The 19,421-nt window shown below is 40.3% G+C and overlaps 1 protein-coding gene across 7 annotated transcripts in view; it reads left to right on the top strand.

Annotated features, from left to right (window-relative positions):
- Window positions 1–19,421, top strand: part of DENND1B (DENN domain containing 1B) — a 292,085-nt gene that overhangs the window by 130,652 nt on the left and 142,012 nt on the right. For all 7 annotated transcript variants that reach the window (XM_053245148.1, XM_053245149.1, XM_053245145.1 and 4 more), the window contains 2 exons: window positions 11,429–11,498; window positions 18,539–18,619. In XM_053245148.1, the coding sequence (XP_053101123.1) occupies window positions 11,429–11,498; window positions 18,539–18,619 (151 nt within the window). The remainder of the gene's footprint in view (window positions 1–11,428; window positions 11,499–18,538; window positions 18,620–19,421) is intronic.

Below are 19,421 nucleotides of genomic sequence, written 5' to 3' on the forward strand. Positions count from 1 at the left end.
TTGATTGATTGATTAAGTGCCGTCAAGTTGGTGTCAGCTCTTAGAGACCACATAGATAGATTCTCTCCAGGATGATCTGTCTTCAGCTTGACCTTTAAGGTCTCTTAGTGGTACATTCATTGCTGTCGTAATCAAGTCCATCCACCTTGTTGCTGGTCGTCCTCTTCTTCTTTTTCCTTCAACTTTCCCCAGCATTATGGACTTCTCAAGGGAGCAGGATCTTTGCATAATGTGTCCAAAGTATGATAGTTTGAGCCTGGTCATTTGTGCCTCGAGTGAAAATCCTGGATTGATTTGTTCTATGATCCATTTGTTTGTTTTCCTGGTTGTCCATCCTCAAAAGTTTCCTGGTTGTGTATCCTCAAAAGTTTTCTCCAGCACCAAAGTTCAGAAGCATCAATGCTTTTTCTATCTTGCTTCTTCAAAGTTCAGTTTTCGCATCCAGAGTGTCACAGGAAAAACCATTGACCGAACAATTCTAATCTTTGTAGGTGTTGACAAGTCATGGCATCTAAATATCCTTTCCAAGGCCTTCATTGCAACCCTACCAAGTGCTAGTCTGCAGCATATTTCTTGACTGCTGGATCCTTCACTGTTGATGGTCAATCCTAAAATGCAGAAGCTATCCACCACTTCAATGTCTTCATTGTCAATTCTGAGGCTGGTTGCTGTACCCGTTGTCATTAGTTTAGTCTTCTTTACATTTAATTGTAGTCCCATTTTTTCACTGTGCTCCTTGACTTTCATTACTAGAGCTTGCAGATCATCCGCATTCTCATCTATCAGAGTGGTGTCATCAGCGTAGCACAGGTAATTGTTGTTTCTTCCTTCAACTTTAAAACCACGCTTATCTTCTTCCAATCCAGCTTCTCTCAGGATATGTTCAGCATATAAATTGAATAAAGAGGGAGAAAGTATACAGCCTTGTCTTACTCCTTTGCCGATCTGGAACCAGTCTGTTTCACCATGTTCCGTCTGGACTGTGGCTTCCTATCCTGTGTACAGGTTTCTCATGAGAACAATGAGGTGTTCTGGGATGCCCATTTTCCTAAGGATATTCCACAACTTGGTAAACGCAATCAAAGGCTTTTCCTTAGTCAATAAAGCACATATTGACTGCTTTCTGGTATTCTTTGGCTTTCTCAAATTATCCAGTGTGCATCAGCAATAATGTATCTTGTTCCTTGGCCATTTCTGAAACCAGAGTGAACATCTGGCATCTCCCTTTCCACGTAGCGCTCTAATCTGCGTTGGATAATCCTGAGCATTATTTTGCTAGCATGTGAAATTAAGGATTTTGAGCGATGGTTTGTGCAGTCTGTTAAGTCTCTTTGATATGGGTATGTAGACTGACCTCTTCCAATCTGTTGGCCACTGTGTTGTTCTCCAAATTTGCTGGCATAGTTTAGTTAGAGCCTTGACCGTTTCTTCTTCTGTTGCTTGCCATTTTCTGTAGCTATTCCATCAATTCCTTTAGCCTTCCAATTTGGTAATGACCAGGGTGCTGGTCTAACTTCATCTTCCCGTACTAGAGGTTCTTGCAAGTAGGAAATATCTTCTAGAGTATCTTGGATGTTGATGTCCCTGCTGTAGAGATTTTCAGTATACTCTTTCCATCTCTGTTTTATCTTCTCTGAATCAGTTACTATCTGTCTTTGGCATCCCTTAACTTACCAATTCGAGGTTGGAATCTCCCTCTCAATTTAGAGATCTTTTGGAAAACCTTCCTTGTTTTTCCATGTCTATTTCCATCCTCAAGGTCTTTACAGATGCCATTGTAGTACTTCTCCTTGTCTCTTCTAACAGCTTTTTGAAATTCCCTATTAAGTTCCTTCCTGAGGTCTTTATCTTTCTTGAGTTTGGCTTCTCTCCTCTACTTGGCAATTTCCACTGTCTGTTCTGACATCCATTTTGCTTTCTTCTTTCTTGGTCTTCAGCAGTCTCTTTTCACATTCATCCTTAACAACTTCTTTGATTTCATTCCACAGTTCCTCTGGTTCCCTATCAATGAGGTTCAGAACTTCAAAGCGGTTCCTGATGTTCTCCTTGAAAATGGTGGGTACATTCTCAAGATCATATCGTGGAAGCTGGATAGCTTTGCTTTTCCTCTTTAGCTTGACTTGGAACTTGCACATGAGCAGTTTGTGATGTGTTCCACAGTCCGCCCCTGGCCATGTCTTTGCTTTTATAACTGAGCTCTTCCACCTCCCTGCACCAATAATGTAATCAATTTGATTTCTATGTGCTCCATCTGGTGATATCTATGTGTATAGGTGCCACTTTGGTTATTTGAAGATTGTGTTAGCAATGAAGAGATCATTAGCTTGGCAGAAACTAATAAATTGTTCTCCTGCTTAATTTCTGTTTCCTAGGCCATATAGGCCGACTGTGTTTTCCGTCTTACCTTTTCAGACTTTGGCATTCTAGTCTCCAACTACCAGCATCACGTCTTGCTTTCATGTTCTTTCAATTTCAGACTGGACTTAAGCATAAAACTCATAAACTTCCTCTTGTTCTGCATCAGTCGTTGGGGTATAGACTTGAAGAACTGTCATGTTAAAGGGTTGCCCATGTAATCTAATTGATATTAGTCGGTCACTGACCTCATTGCACCCAAGTACTGTCATTGCTATAACCTTCCTGACTATGAAAGCAACACTGTTCCTTCTTTGTTTCTCGTGTCCTGAGTAGTAGGTATGATTTCCTGACTGAAAATGTCCCATTCCAGTCCATTTTAATTCACTGATGCCCAAGATGCCAGTCTGTAGTCGATTCATTCCATCTTTCACTGTGTCAAGATTTCCCATATTCATGCTTCTTACGTTCCACGTTCCCATTGTAATTCTGTCTTTACAGCTTCAGATTTTCTTTTCCCGCATGGCAACATCAGCTTCTAGACGTACAAAAGCCTTTAGTCTAACTGTGTCATAAACACCACTGGTACTCTGAGAGACCCTCAGCTCTTCCTCAGTAGCTTGTTGAGTACCATCCAACCTGAGGGGTCCATCATCCAGTACTACATCGACAGTCATTGTATTTTGTCTGTCTATGTGGCTTTCTTGGTAAAATACAGGAATGGTTTATTATTGCCTTCTCCTGCGCAGTATGAAATGATGCCTTTGTCTTTGTCACTGATCGTCTGCCTGCAGCACCTTCCTATGTTGCTGCTGCCCAATATAGGTGCCTGCTTGCTTTAGCTGGGCAGCTGGGATGTCCTTCGGGCTTTGGGTGACCCTACTGGGAGTATACTTCCCAGCATACTACGCTCCCAGGAACACGCCCCCACCCGCCACGATGAGGCAGCATAGCAGGACTGGGGTGGGGGGGGATTTTTGTTAATAGATGCAAATCATTCTATCATACAAACAGTTGCAATATTCTTTTGTTCTGAAATACAAATTCAACGTGCTTTGCTCACTAATAGTTAGATCCAGTGTGCAGATATGTTATCAATATGGCTATGTTTAAGTTTTACATTTGTTTTAGATGTTTTCGTATTGGTCAGAGATCGTAATAAAGACTGACTGACTGAGTGTATGACTGGCAACTGTTGGGAAAAGAATATTAGACTTGATTGCCCTTTGGATTGATCCAGCAGTTCTCTTACATGCTTATGGCACTCTGTTTGCCTGCTTTAATTGAACACTTGAGTTTGGGTCTGCTATTTTGCAGAAGTAACTGCTGAAATAAAAAATGGCAAGCTATAATTTTTCAGCAAGCTTTAATAAGAACGCTAACATTTTTTCTTTCTTTGTGACAATTTCAAATTTACAATGCAATGCTAAATACTTACCAGGCCAGATTTTTTTAAACTGTATATATAGGTTGGGAACACATTCATCTTTTACTCTTGAGGATAGGGAGGAAACACAATTTGAGTGTAAGGAATATTTTTTTCAGGGCTGATTTAAAAAAAAAAAAAGTTAAGGACATAATATGTTATAGATGGGCTGCAAAGAAGTGAAGATTGCACAGAGGGAAAGAAATTGAAAAGTAAACTGAACAGAACATGAAAGTAGTGGGTAATTGCAGGTGACAGCTAACTGAATCTTGTGTGAATCAATTCAGATAGTCACAGTATTCTTTTTTATTATACTTAAATCTATAAGCCACTTTTCAGCCATGAAATGCATTCAAAATAACTTTTAAGGAACAATAAGCACCCTACAAAAAACCAAAATTAAACACCATACTATACAGTCCTGGGAGAGAGGGGAAACTAATGGCATTAATGGAGAGATAAATACGTTTATAAATACTGAGCCCCTGGTGGCGCAGTGGTAAAACGGCCGCCCTGTAACCAAAAGGTTACAAGTTCAATCCTGGCCAGGGGCTCAAGGTTGACTCAGCCTTCCATCCTTCCGAGGTCGGTAAAATGAGTACCCAGAATGTTGGGGGCAATATGCTAAATCATTGTAAACCGCTTAGAGAGCTTCGGCTATAGAGCGGTATATAAATGTAAGTGCTATTGCTATTGCTATTGCTATTTAGGCCAAACTCATTGAGCGCAAATACTGTGAAAAGTCTGCTGGAGGAGAAAAAGTGATAACGAGACACCTAAACATTGTGGGCCTTGGTTGAGCATTTTGGGATAGGAGTTCCATAATGCTGATGCTTATAAATGCTCTGTTCTTAGTAGAGGACAACCTCCCCCCTCACAGTGATGACTGCTCAAGCAGTAATTCTCCACATAAAGTTGGAGAGGTGTGTGTGTGTGTGTGAAGGACCATCTGTGCTCATGCAAACCAGCCCAGACCTCAAGGACAATTCCTCAAGCCCTGCTCTCTGGCCCACCACCATCTCCCTTCCAGTTGGCGGTGTCCAAAGAAAAGGCGTTTTCGATGATGGTGCCATGATTATGGAGCACCCTCCCTGGGGAGATTTATCAGGGGTCATTCCTGGCCTCACTCAAAGGGTTAGAAAGATGTTGTACTTCCCTGGTTCAGTTGATTCTGCGTAGCTGGTGCTTTTAAACATTGGCTTTTAAAACATTGTTCCTTGTACTACTTGTTTTCATATGAGCTGCTTTGTGAGGTATTGCTTTTATTTCTTTCTCCTTTTATTTTCACCCAGATACTTTCAACTGGGTATCCGTGCTCAGATTCATGGACTTCTGTGCAGGTGTATACATTCTTTACATACAATGCACCCACTTCGCCCTTTCTATTCGGTCTATTCTTTTGCACACTTTTGCACAAGAATTTTAGACACTTATCTGTTAGCTGCCCCATAACAAATTGTTCTCTGGGTGGCTTACAACACAACATTAAAACATCCAATTAAAAACACACAACACATTAAATCCTAATAGACCAAAAGGGGGAAAAGAAAATACAAAATACAATACAAAGCAATTTAAAAACTTTTAAAATCAGTAAAAAATCAAATTTAAAAACCAAAATTTAAAAGGCCTAAGTGAACAAAATGGTCATCACCTGGTCATCAAATGGTCATCACCAGAATGAAGTGATGAAGCCAGGCAAACCTCACTGGGGAGGCTATTCCATAAGTGGGATACAACCACCGAAAAAGCCCTCTCCCTAGTAGCCACCCGCCTCAACTCATTTGGCAGGGGCACTCGGAGGAGGGCCTCCGAAGAAGATCTTAAGGTCTGGGTTGGGACATATGGAGCAAGGTGCTTTCTCAGGTAGCCCAGTCCCAAGCCATTTAGGGCTTAAATGTTAGAACCAGCACTTTGAATTGGGTCTGGAAATGGACTGGAAGTCATTGCAGCTGATACTAGCGTAATGTGCTCAAAATGTCCAGTCCTAGTTGTTAATCTTGCATCCCAATTTTGTACCAGCTGTAGTTTCCAGACCGTTTTCAAAGGGCATAGTATGGAAACAGAAAGTTGTAAATGCCTTCCTTAGTGGTGCACTGGTAACATTAACCAGATACTGTAGAGAGTATCTGGTTAATAGAGACTTATATTGCAGTAATCTAAGCTAGAGCTTACCAGAGTGTGGCCAAGCTATTTCTGTCCAGGTAAGGTTGTAGTAGGCTGAAATTGATAAAAAGTTTCTTCTCTTCCATACCCTCGCTCAGAATAGGCTCGATAATGAGCTCTAACCTGGGTTCGCTCAGACTCACCCTAAGTTTTCCTCCACTTACGTTCCAGCTGTCTCCCAGCTTGCTTCATCACCCTTGGCTCAGGTATATACCAAGGCACTGCACAGGCTCTGCTTTGCAGGAGAGGGCACTTGAGGGCGATCATGTCAGCTGCCCCAGCCACCTCTCCATTCCAGAGAGGAACTAAAGCTTCGACAGGATCACCTGCAATACCAACTGGAAAATGCCCCAGAGCCCTCAGGAATCCATTGGAGTCCATCGGTCTCCAGGCGTGGACCATTTTTATGCTCACCCTTGCAGAGAGGTGTAGCCGCTAAGACTCTAAACCTCAGTAGGAGGTGCATGATATATGGGATGTGCACGAGCTGGTTCGGCATCTCCTCTGAGAAGACCAAACTGACTTGGGCACCAGCGTTCGAACTGGCAGGGAGTGGATCCCTTAAAAGCATGTTCCCTCTGCGTGGCATTGGCACAAATGTGCTGACCATGCAAATGGCTGCTGCACATGCATGCTAACGAGCTCCTTACCTGCTTTTTAAGGTAACTGCTTCCTATCCTGCCGGCAGCCTATCCTACCCTACTTGTGGCACAGAATCCAACATCTGTAATTTAGATTTGAACTGAGGGACAGGTGACTGGTTCCGTGCCATAGGATACACGGAAGTTGGGTGTTGTACAAATTCATCATTTTCAGCATTTTGTTACTGAGACCAGAAGTAGGTATCATATGTGCTCCCGGGACTGCAGCAGCTCATGGCAACCTCAAGTGCCGTGTTATGTGTAAACATCCTATGTTTTAGGTCGAAGAGCTCGGATTTGTGCTAAAAATGTTGCAGTTCTCACTCCAGCTACTAAAACTACAGAATACTGCAGATGAATAAGGAATGGGAAAATGGGCAGGATACCATGCAAGGGAGTGCTAGAACTTTGTATAGGCTTTCTGTGTATTGCTTTACATCATGGCAGTTTAAAGTGGCCTGTCTCATTCAGAGATCTTACAGTCTGGATTCCTGCTGTTGCCAAGGCTCCCTCAGGACTGTTCATTTAATATGCCTCCTGGTATTTAGACAGGAAAGGATGTCTTAAGATTTTTTTAAAAAATTGTTTTAAATTGTACCAGTGTGCTGATACTATGCATTTAAATTGCATTTTTCACATTGATGATGATGATGCAGGCTTGAACATTTTGATGTAAAGGAGTGGTTTTCTTGCTAAAAGCAGTATTTTTATTTTATACATCTTTTGTAGTACCCCCTTGCATATGAAACCCAGGTATAAATCTCCTTAAGTGACTTTAATAGAAAGCTTGAAAATAATTTGACTGGGGTTCATTTTGTTAAACTGCTGTCTGTGTCTCTCACTGACCTTATGTATCCTGAGAAATGGAGACAGCATCATTAAAAATTTTCTGCTTTGGATTTGATTAATGTAACTTTATGACTGTAAAATTGTCACCTAGATTTCTAAATGAAATGTTCTAATAAGGTAGACAGGTTTATTTGGGAAGCCTTTGTAGTTCTTCATCTCAGACTGTGCTTGAAACTCCCCCTCCCTTCCTTTAGGCAAATCCCTCAGAAGCAGAATGTTTCAATTTTACACATTTTGTGTCAATTTTCCAGACAGAAAAGTAGCCCCTAGACATTAGACATTTAGCTACGGAAAGGCGGTTTCCTTAGTTTTATTTGATTACTAGAAGTTAGATTCCTGCTGATAGTTCAGGACTGTTAGTGGTTACCTGACTGTTTGACAGAAAACATTTCCTTTCCTTTATTTAACCTTTGACTCGTGAATATAAAAGCTTTATCAGAACTGTAGTGGAAGCGCAAGCAAGGTGGAAGTCTACTTAGTGCAACGAGCTAAAGAATGGCTTTGAATGGAAGTCTGAGCGCCTGCCTTGTGGCTCCTTGGATTAAAAGAATATGCTAAATACGTTTTTAATTAGCAATGAAATATCTGGTGCCATTGTTTATATGACAGGTAAGGGCCACGTTTTAGGTAGGATCTAATGCATTTTAGAAGCATAACACTTCCATGTCCATGATTGATTTTGCAGATGTTATTTTTACAGATTTTGTTCTCTACATGGTAGGCAGGGAATTTGTTAAAGCACTTTCTGAACCACTGATTTAGGAGATACTGATTAAATCTGTTTTTGTGATTCAGCTTTTACATGATAATTGCAGTTATCTGCCACAAATGTCAAATTTAGTAAGAACATTCTTAGGTTTGGTTTCAGAGGATAAAAGTCACCCTCCCTCACAAGAGTGTTGAAATGTGAAAGAAGGAAAAAAAGTTAGAGAATTGCTAGAACTTGTTTGGATCCATACATGCAGTTAGCTTGCTGAAGCTCCATACAAGCTCATACAAATGCTGTCTTACTGCACAGTGGCTAGCAGTGTACTAAAATTAAAAAAAAAAGTTGGGAACTAGTGGAGCCCTAATGTGAGAAGACGGCACTTCCACAGAGTGGATATCTGATTTCCCTGAAATTCTACTTCCAGTTGTGCCTCTTCTCATGGCAATCTGCAGAGTCCCCCTGCCCCCCCCCCCCCAAGGAGTGCTGGAGGAGTGTTTGGGGGTGTGTGGGGGAGGGACAGCAACAGGAAGAGGGAGATGAGAAAGCTCAATTCTGTGAGCAGAACTCTGCTCTCAGTAATTAGAATCCGGGTCAACATTTATGGGGGAAAGACAGGACAGACTTGTTTGAGGAATCAACCTCTGTCTTGCATACATGGGTGGTAAGGAAGTGTTTTGTACCAAGAGCAAATATTTGGGGGGTGGGGCTGGCCACTTGCCTCCCTGGTGCTGATGCCTTACTATATATAAGAATCTCCTTGTGAGTGCATTTCTGTATTAATAGCTATGACAGCACATTATCACAAAATGTCATGTCATTCTAGAGCATTGCAAGGATATTCACACTGGCCTTATGTATGGGGTAAATTTCAGGATTAGATGTGGGATTTTTGTTTTGTTATAATTGCAGTACGTTTCTTTTTTAATTATAAAAGTTGAGTTTTGGTTCAATTTGATCCTTTTATTTTAAATAGTAAGTTCCAAATTATCTATGTTTTATGTGCTTAACAGTTTTAGATTAAGGGTAACTGTTGTTGAAACCTTCTAACCTTGCAAAGAAAATCATTCTGGTATCTAGTATTTGAGCATCCAGTAACCTGGACAATTACCTTTAATTCTTCATACTTCCCTATATGGGTGTATATGTGCTTGTGTACTTGTTTTGATGATCCATTAAGTTTGTTGCTTTTCATCAAAGCTTTATGGACTTCCAGTGGCATTGAAGTTATGTTTTTTAATTAATGAATATTGAATATTCTCTGAAGCATTTGCCTGCCCCCCCACCACCAAGTATCTTGCAGCAATTTTGTTTTTTAAAAAGCAAGCATGGATTGCATCCAGATTAACATAAGCAAAAGGAATCTTGCAGTAGATTCTTGCCTCCTTCTCTGCCACTGCAGTTCACCTCCTGCAAAGCCACTCCTGAGTTTTGGGAACCTCTAGAACAGTAATAAAATTTGATGTAGGGGCTGCAGGAGGAGATTGGGCAGAGGCACCTGGTGTGCATGGGAGCTCCTGTTTGCTCAGGGATCCTCCCCAGTATTGGCAGATTTCCCTTTCTTTACAGCCTCTGTGCGCTCCACTGTACACAGTTCCAAACAGTCACAGTACTTAACTGTAAATATTAGGCCTGTGCAAATTTGGATTTAAAAATTCGATTTTATCCCAAACTGCCCAAAATTGGTGTAAATCAGTGAAATCCGAATCTGACCCCCCACCCACCCAATCGTATCAGTAAAGTCTGAATTAATTCTGAAATATCAAAATTAAATTTGGAAATACTTTGGAATTTTGGAATTCACAAAATGGCACCATTTCCCCCCATAGAGGTGTATGGGGAAGTTTTGTTTTGTTTTTTAAACCCCACCAAAAATCACTGGTTCGTTCTAGAGCCTTGAAACTTGCCACACATGTGGGGAACGAGGTTAGAGACCCCTGTAGTGAATTTGCAGGCGGACACAGTCAGTAAAAGTACTTTGAATGTTTCTGTTTTTGTGGCTAGAATCACTTTCCCATCTAGCCATTGAGGGATTTAAAAGGTGTGAAGTCCTTTTAATCCCTTTTATAAGGTCTGCCTGTTCCTACAATGGGGAATTAAAAAAAATACAACCAAAGGAATGTCTTCTTTTCCTCCACATGAGGGTGGAATGATGGTCCAAGGAGTGGCTTCAGATCCAGAACCTTTTGTAAAGTTCTGGCTGGAAACAAGCCAGATTTCACAATTTTTAGCCATTTTTAACCCCCCCTCAATTCACAAAAAATCATAGGAGTGACCCATAGCCATGGGGAAAAAACACAGAGTCCTGCTAGTGTGGACTTCATGTGTTCAATATTTCATAACTTTATGTCTATTCATTCTAGAAATATAAAGCGGCGGTGGGGGGGCGGACAAAAGGGTTGTGCTGTTAGCCTTTTTCATGAAGGCAAAGGGCAGATTTCTCCACATGCTAGTGGAATGATGGTCCATGGATAGTCCTCAGTTTCAGAAGTTTTTGCAAGGTTCTGGCTTGAAACTAGCCAGATTTCACAATTTTTAGCCATTTTAAACAAAAATTTCAAAAATTCACCAAAAATAATGCAATCTATAAATTCTCTCCAAATTCTCGACAGGGGCCCCTGATTCCCTTCCCCACGTGTGGTAAGTTTCAAAGTGCTAGGACCAACCAGTGATTTTAAAAATTTATTTCTGCATTGACAGCTATGGGGGGAAATCTGAATTTAAGTTGAGATTCAGATTCGGATTCTGAATCTGATCTGCTGTTCGACATTGCCAGAGCCCATAGAAACAAAGTAAAAAATTGTCAAAGTCGGATCGGGTCGAATTTTCTGAACGTGCACAGGACTAATAAATATTCCATACCATACACTATGGAGCAGTGATTCCCAAACTGTTTGCCTGAATACAATAGAGTGTTATGAGAGGTGATAAATGTGTCTTGAAAAATTAAGCAGCAGTGTAGCAAAAGGGATATTGTAAGGATGCACTAGGTTGATACACACAACTAAATTCTGGAAGAATCACAATTTATTATAAATTTCTTAAAGTCCTAAATTATGGTAAAGGAGAGGACAGTAGGAAATATTGACTGGGCTATCATGCAGAAGAAGGAGGTTGCTCGACTGTTATTAGTTTGTTCTTATTTAGTAATTGTTATAGCGTGTGTGCATGCAGGGAAGGAAATGTATTGTTTTTGCTAATAAGAACTCTTGATCCCAAGAGCAGATTCAACAGTTTCATTTTGTGCTTTATTTTTTGTAAAGCTGCTGTTGTTTTTCTTTTCAGCTACTTACCATGGTTTGAGGTGTACTACAAATTTTTAAATATGCTGGCAGATTATTTGGCTAAAGAACAGGTAATAGTATATTACACTTCTGCTTTTCATTGAATATGCCTTTGTTTAGAAGATATGCTAATCATCAAGTCCTGGGCCATAATTCCCAAACTTAAAAACAAACCAACCATGTATGTTTCAGGCTAACACTTAAAAATTGCATAAGAATGTTTTTAAAATCTGTGCAGTTGGATTTCAATATGCATTTTGTTCAATTTTAATTTTTTTCTATAAGAATTAGAACAAGATGTAAAACAATTGTTTCCTTTTACAGTAAGGTAAATAATTGTTACATTTAAGTATGCACCTAATGTTCCAATAATAAATAAATAACTTCCAGTTTTGATAAAACTCTTCATCTCTCTAATCTTGATCTGCTATTAGAAATTACAAAATAGCAGTATAGAATAAAGCTTGTGCCAACAATCTCTATTTCCATTTGACTATCTCGTATATATTTTAATAACCTGCTCAGGATTTAGTGCAGGGAAGTGGCACAATATATGCACCAAAGATGCGGTCCATACAGTCCATTCATCCTTATTTGTGTTCCTCACTGTGAAGTTTTGGAAGTACATGTAGTGTTCTTGTTTTCCTTCAACATGAACAATTTTACTACTGTAGCAGCACACACAAAAGTATCTCAAACATACTGCAAGTCTCATGGAATTGACAAGTATGAGTGGAATAGAGCCTTGATTCATGCTATGCTACAATGGCATTAAAACAGAATTTTGGGCAATGGGTATGTTCTTCCTTGTTGAACAAAGTAATAATTTCTTTCTTATAAAAAGAGTGGACCCATAAAATGATGTAGTATAGTGATTGTGGAATAGACTATAGCCCAATTCAGACATTATAGTGTACAGATAACTATACACTCATACATGTGTTTTTGTGAATCACTGTACCTGTGCTCATTTTAAAAGTGAACCTGGATACAGGCCCTTCAAATGCATGGTGCAGAGAGCAAAGTACTTCTTTACCTGCATTCAATATCTGTGAATGATTATACCTGTGTACAGTGTACACTCATTGTATGAGTGTTGAATATAACATGTGAATGGGCCTTATATCTACTGTTGAATGTTGATAGTTTATTGTGTGACTATGTGTCACATACAATGATCAGCATAGTCAGTGCACAACTTCCTCTTCTAATCCTCAAGAGTTCACACACACACACACACACACACACACACACACACACACACACACACACTCTTTAAAAAAAAGGTTATTTGTGGGGAAGGGCTAACCCCTATCCTCCAAGACCTTCAATGTGCCAAACCTCTTCCCTCTCAGAAACACAAAGCTGTGAAATGGCTGGTGAGAAAACAAGCCCCCCACCCACCCCCCACAGAAGGGATTGTGACTGTCTTGAGGGAGTATTCTTCAAGCTGAGAATTTTTCTGCTCTTTTTATTCAAGTCCTCCTTCCCCGCTCCTGACCACAGAGTTCTATTAACTCCACCTGCTGCCTTGTTTGTTAGCTACACTCTGAGCTAAAAGTAGGAGAGCTGGTCTTGTGTTGAATTGACCCATTTGCTAAGCAGGGTCTGCCCTGGTTTGCATTTGAATGGACTATATGTGTGAGCACTGTAAGATATTCCTCTTAGGGATATCTTACAGTGCTCACACATATAGTCCATTCAAATGCAAACCAGGGCAGACCCTGCTTAGCAAAGGGGTCAATTCAACACAAGATGGAGCTGCTTTGGGAAGAACATCTGCCTGCTTGCATGCAGAAGGTTCCAACTTCCCTCCCTGGCATCTCCAAGATAGGGCTGAGAAAGACCCCTGCCCGCAGCCTCGGAGAAGCTGCTGCCAGTCTGTGTAGACAATAATGGCTAGATGGACCAATGGTTTGTCTCGGTATAAGGGTTCTTCCTGTGTTTCTGTGAGCCCAAATATGCCCTCCCACTGACTGGCATGGGGATGGCTATGGGTGTTTTGGGACCCTTTGGGGTTTTTTCCTACTGATTTTTTGAATACTAATGTATCTGTGGGTCACCCCAAGTCTACTTGTACTTCCTACTTGCTTGCAGGTGCTCTGGTTATGTGTTCATGAGGATCATGTTTCCAGCTCTTTCGGAAACAAATATAATAACTTGTTCTTAGTTTTGCTGATATTTCAGATTTCAGAAAAAGAAGCAACATTCTACTCCAGTGAGAATGTATATTATAACATAAGGAATTTTGTGGCAGTAGTAATTAAAGCCATTGGTAATTATTGGTGGTTCTGCCCTGATATCAGAGAAGAGAAGGGTAGTCAGAAAAGTATTTGCCTGCTACTGACAGCTACTGTAATAAAAACAAAACAAAAAAACAAAAACAAAAAAACACCAAAAAAACACACAAGGCAGGGCAGAAAGTGGTAAACATAGGAAACTGCCATATACTGAGTCAGACCATTGGTCTATCTAGCTCAGTATTGTCTTCACAGACTGGCAGCAGCTTCTCCAAGGTTGCAGGCAGGAATCTCTCTCAACCCTATCTTGGAGAAGCCAGAGAGGGAACTTGAAACCTTCTGCTCTTCCCAGAGCGGCTTCATCCCCTGAGGGGAATATCTTGCAGTGCTCACACATCAAGTCTCCCATTCATATGCAACCAGGGCATACCCTGCTTAGCTATGGGGACAAGTCATGCTTGCTACCACAAGACCAGCTCTCCACTCCTAGGAAAGCAGGACCTAAGGAAAGTAGGCCTAGGAAAGCAGGACCTAACGGCCTCCAAAGGCTGCAGGAAAAGAGAAGCAGGGAGGATTAGGAAGCAAAGGCACAGACATGCAAGAGGGAGCAGTCCAGAGGAATTAGTGAAGGAGGAAGGCTAGAGGGAGTAGTTTTAGAGATGGAAAAACATCCAGAGGGGAAAATAGGCAGAGAGGTGAACTTGGCATGCATTCATGACTTGGAGCTGCAGAAGTAAATACTGATATTTATGTGAAACAAAATATTTGATTGAAGGCCTTTGATAGGCCTTTAAACTACAAGGAAGTTTAGAGGTCGTCATATATCCAGAGGGAAATGATAAGAGTAGCTTGGTAATGGGAGTAGCCGCCTAGTCATATTGTGGAATCTCTGTCCTGGGAGATGTTCATAGTAAGGTTGGATAGGAATTTTTATATTGAAAGCAGTGTTTTAGATAAATATATTTGAAGAGGGATATTGGACTAGATGACATAGAAATTGGTTCTATGTTTTTGCTAATGCCATTCTGGGGAATGGTTAAAACTCATTAGTAAACATATGCTTTTCATGAACAAGGTCCCCGTTCAATACCTGCCATCTCTAGGTAGGGCTAGAGATGTTCTCTAAAACTGAGCCACTGCCAGTCAGTGTGGACAGTAATGACCAAGATAGATAATGGTCTAATTCAGTATAAGGCAGCTTCATATACTCCTATATGTATATATTAATTTGACTCAAAATTTCTAAGAGTGTTGTAGTGTGTTGTTTCTCTCTCTTGTTCTGAGCCTTTGGAACATCATCATGTTTATTTGAGGTCATAGACCAAAATTTAAAGCATACATAATAATACACATATAATATAATAATAGTATATTGAAAGATCCAATATTATCTCATCCTGATCAGCAGTTTCTAATTTACATAATGTTCTGAGCCTTTGGAATATAGTGTAATCATGTTTCAGAATTTCTTTGAACCACATCAGAAAATTGTTACTGCGTTACTGACATTTAAACTAAACTGAAAGTTAGTTCCAACAAAATGGTCTCCTTACTTTGGAGGCTTTTGGAATGATTCTTGTGAGTGAATGAACAAATGTAAAAATATTACTTTAGAACATAAATCCACATAGGTTTTCAGTTCTGGTGTAGTGTTTGCCATATCTCTCCCCCCCCCCCATGAACAGCATTCAAGTACTTCAGTGGTGGAAGACATATTTGTTTCCCTTTTAGTAATTGTGCGTTGAGCACACTCATGGGAGAATATCAGTGTGCAAATATACAGTTCTGTATTTAGGCAATAAAATAAAATACAATGCACAGATATAGATGGGGATACTGACTTGGCAGTAGTGCATATGAAAAGGATCTCAGGATTGCAGTTGATCACAACCTCATGAGTTGCAAAAAAGTACAATGCAGTCTAAAAAGTTAAGCTGTGTTAACAGAATTAGAGTTTACAAGTCAGGAGATATAATAGTTCATTCTGCATGAGTTAGACCTCATCTGGAATACTCTGTCCCATTCTGGGCATTGCATTTTAAGAATGATATAGACAAATTGGCATGGGTATAGAGGAAAGCACCAAAAATGCTCAGGGACTAGAAAATAAATCCCACGAGGAAAGGTTGAAGGAACTGGACATATTTAGAACGGAGACATGACGGCGCTGTTCAAAGGGCTATCTCCTAGAAGAGGGCAAGTCTAGATTTCTGCATCTCCAGATGAGAGCTAGAAGGATGTTGGATTTTGGTTTAATATTAGAAGAACATGCTTAATGATGAGAACATTTAGACAGCTTGATCCATCATCAGGGGATGGGGTGGTTTCCTCCCACACTGGAGGCTTTCAAGCAAATGCTGGACAGCTATCTGCTGGGGATGCTGTATCGCTGTATTTCCTGTATTGAGCAGGACAGAGAATGGCCTGCAAGGCCTTCTCCAGATCCATGTATCTGTGTGATGAGTACTATGCAAGATGACAGGGATGTGCCTTTTAATGTAAAAAGTTTCATATGGGGGGAGGCATGAACCAAGGATATGCACAAAATGTGATTCGGATGCTTAATCGCAGCACATCCCTTTAACACGGAGGCATGTGTGGTGGCCATGTGTGTGCCAGTGTTGCACAGGGGAAGCTGGGGGAGAGCACAGCCAGCGCTCGATATTGGGGTGGGGGGAGATTAAGGAAGTGGTGGCAAGTGATGGTGGAGTGGGTATGGACCTGCTCTCCTCCGTATTAAAGGGAATGTGTAATTCCTTTGTGTTAAAGGGATGTGCTACGATTCGGTGTCCAAATTGCATTTCGTCCACATCCCTAGAATGAACATGTTTTCACAATTAGAAATTAGTTCTGAGATTGTGATGATTTTCTTGTGTATTTTTGGCATATAAGAAAATGCATTCTATGCCTTATTCTTTCTGTAAGGAAGAATTTATATCCACAAAATCTTATAGTACACCCCAACCTTGCCCAACTCTCACAACCCACAAACTCCTACTGAACTTGCACTGCTGTCATAATTCTAGAGGTTGCTCTGGATGACCTTCAACATTTGAGTAAGTGTAGACTAGTTTTCACACTGACATAAAACTCAAGGGTAATTGCCAGTACCTTACCTCAGAGACTCTGGGGTAAAACTGACATGGGTCTATGCATATCCTTTAATTTTACTTGAGTGACTTCCCAAATGTATATCAGTTTTCTCCAGTATGTGTGAAAGCTTGTGTGAGCAAGGCAGTGGTGGGGAGCAATTTAATTGCTCTAGGATAGCAATGTTACAGTTGAGTCTCCTGGAGGGGGAGGTAAGTGTATATGTACAAATTTGTTGGAGGGGGATGCATTCCCTTCCCTTCCTGATTTTCTCCACAGTGATAATGGAAGTGTTGGCAGCTGATAGGACCTTACAGTACAAAGGTGGGGGAATCCTATCCTTACCAAAGAATAGGATTCATATCACTTGGGATGTTTCCACATCAGAGATGTTGCTGCTAGAGGAAGGCCAAGAAAAAAGTTTTCAGCCTGCAGGAAGTGGAGTTGCCCTCTCTCCTGTATGATCCCTTTCGGCTGCAAAACTCATGTTATATGGTATTTTCCTAGATATCAGGTTCCCAGGTTAAATCCCTGACATCTCCAGGTAGGGTTGGGAAAGAACCCTGTCTGAAACTCTAGCGAGCTGCTGCCAGTCAGTTTAGAGAATACTGACTTATATGGATGAAAAGTCTAATTCAGTAGAAAGTAGTATTCTAAATATTTGTGTACTCTCCAGGTATCTTCATTCAGTTCCACATACTTAAACTTTAGATATCACCCTACATAACATATATACTCTGTGTGTGTGTGTGTATATGTATATATATAAATACACACACACACACACACACACACACACACACACACACACATATATATATATATATATATATATATATATATATATATATATATAAAATTTTGAAAAAAAATGTGCACATTCATAATTATTGGAACAAAAATATACCAACCAACTGTGATGTTTGCAAACATAAAAAAAAATTATTTCCTGAAATATCTCTGAGATATATTAAGGAGATTAAGTGTTCATAAATAAGTTCCTATAAAACAGACTGTTCTACTGCTCTCTCATGAGGCTATGGAGTAGGTTGATTAAAATGAATAGATCCTGAGATATATTTCACCAAGAATCAGTGTATGATGTTAAAATTTCATTTGGGTCTTAGCTTTGTATTAGCAACGTACAGGATTATTTCACACTGGCTGGATTTCACTGTTTAGTATTAGAATTAAAACTGTGATGCTATATTTCATAGCATATATTTCATTATATATAGACATAGCTTGTCAAATTTTATGTTTATAGATGCTGTTTTAAGTTTAATTGTTTTGAGATGCAAACTATAGAATACTTGGATTTTACAATATTCAGTTGGGGGGTGGGTTTCCATGGAGTACAGTGAAGTACTCCAGAAGTAGACAACTTACAAGAAATCATGATATGTATAGTTGAATTTAGAAATGGATTGTGCTATTCTTGTTTTCATATGGTATATTTTTTCAAATGGTTTTGTTCATATGATCACCTGTGAAGATGCTTTACTAAATCTCCTTGACTGTGGTCCAGAAATCTACAGAGCTCTGATGCATGCATGGGATATTGCACATGGAGGGTTGTACTGTTATGTTCATGGATTGTAGAATTCTCCATGTATGCATTGAATAGGATAAGAGAATGTGAGAGTTCTTATGTATGTTGAACTCCATATTCATAGTGAAATGACAGTGTACGTACCAAAATTTCTGGATTGTAGTGCACATGAATAATGATATATCCAGTAGTCATACCAACACTTAACAATCTTTTTGTGCATGTGTAGGAAGATGACTTGAATGACTTGTTAGAAACCTGGTATAGCCATACTGTGCCAGAGGCAAACACTCCTGTCAGCTTAAGTTTGGTGAGTATTGCCATTATCATACAATCATTTGTCTCTTCATAATAAAAAAGCACATCAACAACAAAAGGTTGTTTGTTCTGGCTTTTCTAGATGAGCTTGGTGCTATGGTTAAATAAACATACTATTATTTTATATTTGTTTCTGAGCAAGAGGCAACTCTCCCTAAGAAAGCACAGGAACTTACTAAGGGGATAATAAGCTCCTCCTTGTTTTCTCCTAACTCCAGTTTGTGAATGCTTCTTCCTCCCTTTCTTGAACAGTGCAGTTTTGATTGCCATCTGAGTAATATTGTGCCCTAGTTTATAATACAATGGATCAATGGGACAACCTGCTTATTAGAAACCTGTGTATGTGACTGGAGCTGCTTATCTTGCATGCTGACAGGCATTCCTCTCAGCTATGACACATTGGCTTTAATTATTCAAGAGCACCCTCTGCTCTGAGTGTGATCCCTTCCAGAAGGAAACCTCTGAAGTTATCTTGGCTCATGGACCTGAATTAAGCAAGTTCCTGAGCAGTTGCCCCCGAGCAGTGCCGGCATGCACATGGCCAGCAACCATAGCCACTGCACTTGCGTGGCCACTGCACATGTGCAGAGGCCATGGACATACGGGCACCGCGCAGGGGCAGCTGGGAGATGCCCTTTTGGCATGCGGGCATAGCTGGGGGGAGCACCGGGATGGTGGCAATGGCGGTGATCGGAGGAGTAGGTATGGACCTGCTCTCCTCCGCTTTAAAGGGATTGTTTAAGCCCTCAGTGTTAAAGGGAGGTGCCCGCAATTTGGCAGCTAAATTGCATTTC

The sequence above is a fragment of the Hemicordylus capensis genome, chromosome 4, assembly GCF_027244095.1.
Source record: "Hemicordylus capensis ecotype Gifberg chromosome 4, rHemCap1.1.pri, whole genome shotgun sequence".
NCBI classification, from domain to species: domain Eukaryota; kingdom Metazoa; phylum Chordata; class Lepidosauria; order Squamata; family Cordylidae; genus Hemicordylus; species Hemicordylus capensis.